Source organism: Benincasa hispida, chromosome 8, assembly GCF_009727055.1.
Source record: "Benincasa hispida cultivar B227 chromosome 8, ASM972705v1, whole genome shotgun sequence".
Classification (NCBI taxonomy): domain Eukaryota; kingdom Viridiplantae; phylum Streptophyta; class Magnoliopsida; order Cucurbitales; family Cucurbitaceae; genus Benincasa; species Benincasa hispida.
Window position 1 is genome coordinate 43,916,888 of NC_052356.1, and position 3,035 is coordinate 43,919,922.

Consider the following 3,035-nt stretch of genomic DNA (forward strand, 5'->3'; position numbering starts at 1 on the left):
TGAACTTTTATGTATGTTTACCAATAATTTAGGCAGCCTAAATTTTGTTTCTTCACTCTAATATTTATACAAAAGCAATAAAAAAGTGGATGGTAGGCAAGCTTTTGAATTATTTTGACGGCGGATTTAGATAGGAACATATGGTGTGTATTAATTAATTAATTAGTTAATTATTCAAAAATTAGTCGTATAAAAGTATGTTTAGCATAACGATAATTGAGGTATACATTCTTTTTTAAGTTCAAGATTGTATCTCCAAAATGATGAATATATATATATATACCTCAGGTTCTAAAATTTCAAAATCATCTAAACTTTTCCACTTTTTCTTATCATTAATCTTCTCTACCACACAAACCATAAGATCATAATGCTATCCAACCCGATTTAATTAAAATTAGATAGCTAAGGTATTAAATTTTCATTTCAACCCGATTTAATTAAAATTAGATAATTAAGGTATTAAATTTTCATTTAAAAGTTGATCTTTCTATTGATATTTTTTACATTTTTCTAGATTCAATATTGACATGAAAGATAAATATTTAACATTTTCATTATATCGTAAAATAAAAAACATAAAAACATAAAAAATATATAACAAAATATCACTAATATAATATACATTATAAAATTGTTAGCTTGTTTAAACAATAGAATATTTATTTCCTACGTTTATGGAATTTTTCGTGATAAAAAATTCATTAATTCATAACAAGGTATTCAATTATTTTCTAATAAAAGTAAATCGTAAGGAAATTAAACTCAATAATCGACTTTATTGATAAATTTTACTATAAAAGTGTAATGAGTACGCATAACTAAATAAATTAAGAAAAGCTACAACATCTAGCACCAAAGTCCTTGGTACTTTTTTCCATCAAAACACGATTGATTAAAATAATTATTAGTTACATGAGAGCAAAAGGGCCACTTTAATTATGCACGTACCATAATCATCACTAATCTCTAGCTATTATAACATTATTTACATGGTAGCTTAGAGAAAAGTTGGGCAAGTACATAAACCAAAGACCAAAATTAAAGCATTACAAATTACAAACTTGAACAAAACAGAGAGATTGAAAAAGAAAGAAGCATACAAGGGTTGTTAGAAGAGAACATAGTTAAACATGATTAAGGTCTGTAATTTGGTGGTCTTTGACTTCCAAACTTGTGTGTTTATGTTTGTGGTCCAACTCCAAGTTGTTGTTGCTGTTGTCGTCGAGTTCGATTGATCCGTTGGTTGTTATAATTACCTCAATGGCTCCAGCAGAATCTGATTGAAGAGAAGGATCTTGTTTTTCTTTGTCAGAGTTTGTGGCTGTGGTGCTAATCATTACAATATCCATTGTTGTTTGTTCTGGTAGCTTCATTTCCTTTGCTATGGCTATCTCATACTTCTTGTATATCAAATATAGGATCATTTGTGCTACCCCAAATATAAATCCCAATACATTTGGAAGCTGACCAATAATTAAAATCATGTCGATTTCAATCATCATAGATTATTAATAAAATAAACATTTGATTTAGATTTCTATTAGAGAATTTTGTGTGTAATAAATTCATATATATTTTTTTAAAATGTTAGGTATGATTTATTATTTGAGAGAGGGAATTGAAGTAATACCGCAACATAGATGTCTTTGAGAAATACGCCGTAAAGAAGCCAAGTAATTGCGCTGAGTGTGAGGAAAAACGATAGTGAAAAGGGCATGAACTCCACGCTCTTAGTGCGAATCACCAATCTCTTTTATAAAGCAAAAGCAAAAAAATAACAAAACAATAGTTAACGTAAAGTTCTTAGAAAAGAGAGAATATAATAAAAAAGAATGAAAAAGAGTAATGAAATTCATTGATACTAACCATGATGGTAAGTGGAGCTGCGAAGACAGAGACAGAAAAGGCCACACAAATCCATCCAATAACCTTGACTCGGTCAGAGCCATGCACTAAGAAGTGAGTAACAAGTAGAATTACGCAAAACCCTCCAAAGTTCAATAGAAGAACAAATCTCAACGTTGAAATCTGTCCATATATATTAATTAAATAATACCCTACACAATTAATTAAAATGAAATTAGAGATAATGAATGGTTTAATTAAGTACCCGAATTTGTTTGGGAGCAAAAACAATGAAGATGGCAATGTAAAGAGTCTCAATGAGACAGCCAACGGAATTGATGGTAATGAGAAGGGTTTCATTAGGGTTGAATGAAGCATAATATAACCACAACATTGCACTAAAAAGTGCTACCACATATGGAACTGATTGAAACCCTTCTGTTGATTTCTTCTTACAGATTCTCATAAACGTTGGCCTGCCATTCCCCAAAAAGCAATAACACATCAAAATTAATTTAATTAGATCAATAAATGAATGAATTAAATCATATATACTTACACAGGAGCCAAGAACACGATGAAGGAGATAACGTTACCTAAAAATTAAAATAAAAAATAAAAAATCAACCCACGAGAGTAATTAGGGAATAATATTTATTAAAAAGAAGAAGAATATAAATAAAAGAATGAAAAAAAAGTGGTACCAAGAAGACCAAATGCAAAAACTCCAGGGTGATGAGTATCGAATAAAGCCATCACTTTCTTTGGAGAGGTTGAATGATTGGAATGAAAGAGAGAGGTTTCTGAGAGGGGACCGAATAAAGGATTTCTCTTTAAATCAAAACCTTATTATTATTTTTATTTTCTTTTTGTTGTAATAACAAATGTCAGAAGCTCCATATTTATAAGCCTCACTGATTCTTACTGTTTCCCATCAAATCAAATACAAAATTGAATCCCAATAATTAATATGAGATCATTGAAGCTTCTTCTACGTGAATTATTATTATTATTTCTTATAAAAAGAAAGTTATATATATTAAGCCAAAAATGAATGCCACGTATGAATCATATGAATTCAGGAGAATTACATACGTTACATAGCCAACACAACTCAGCCTCCTCTGCCCGCATGCTCTTCACGTGACTGTCCCCCTTTTCCATTTCCTTTTTTTTTTTTTTTTTTT

The 3,035-nt window shown here is 29.6% G+C and overlaps 1 protein-coding gene across 1 annotated transcript; it reads right to left on the reverse strand.

The window, feature by feature from the left end:
• Window positions 1-892: 892 nt before the first annotated feature.
• LOC120083450 (bidirectional sugar transporter SWEET12-like) lies at window positions 893-2,733 on the reverse strand. The gene is made up of 6 exons (XM_039039219.1): window positions 2,553-2,733; window positions 2,408-2,444; window positions 2,114-2,324; window positions 1,870-2,031; window positions 1,634-1,753; window positions 893-1,466 (listed from the first exon to the last, which is right to left on the reverse strand). Exons 1-6 carry the CDS (start codon window positions 2,602-2,604, stop codon window positions 1,128-1,130), a joined length of 921 nt encoding a protein of 306 aa, XP_038895147.1. The 5' UTR covers window positions 2,605-2,733; the 3' UTR covers window positions 893-1,127.
• Window positions 2,734-3,035: the final 302 nt, after the last annotated feature.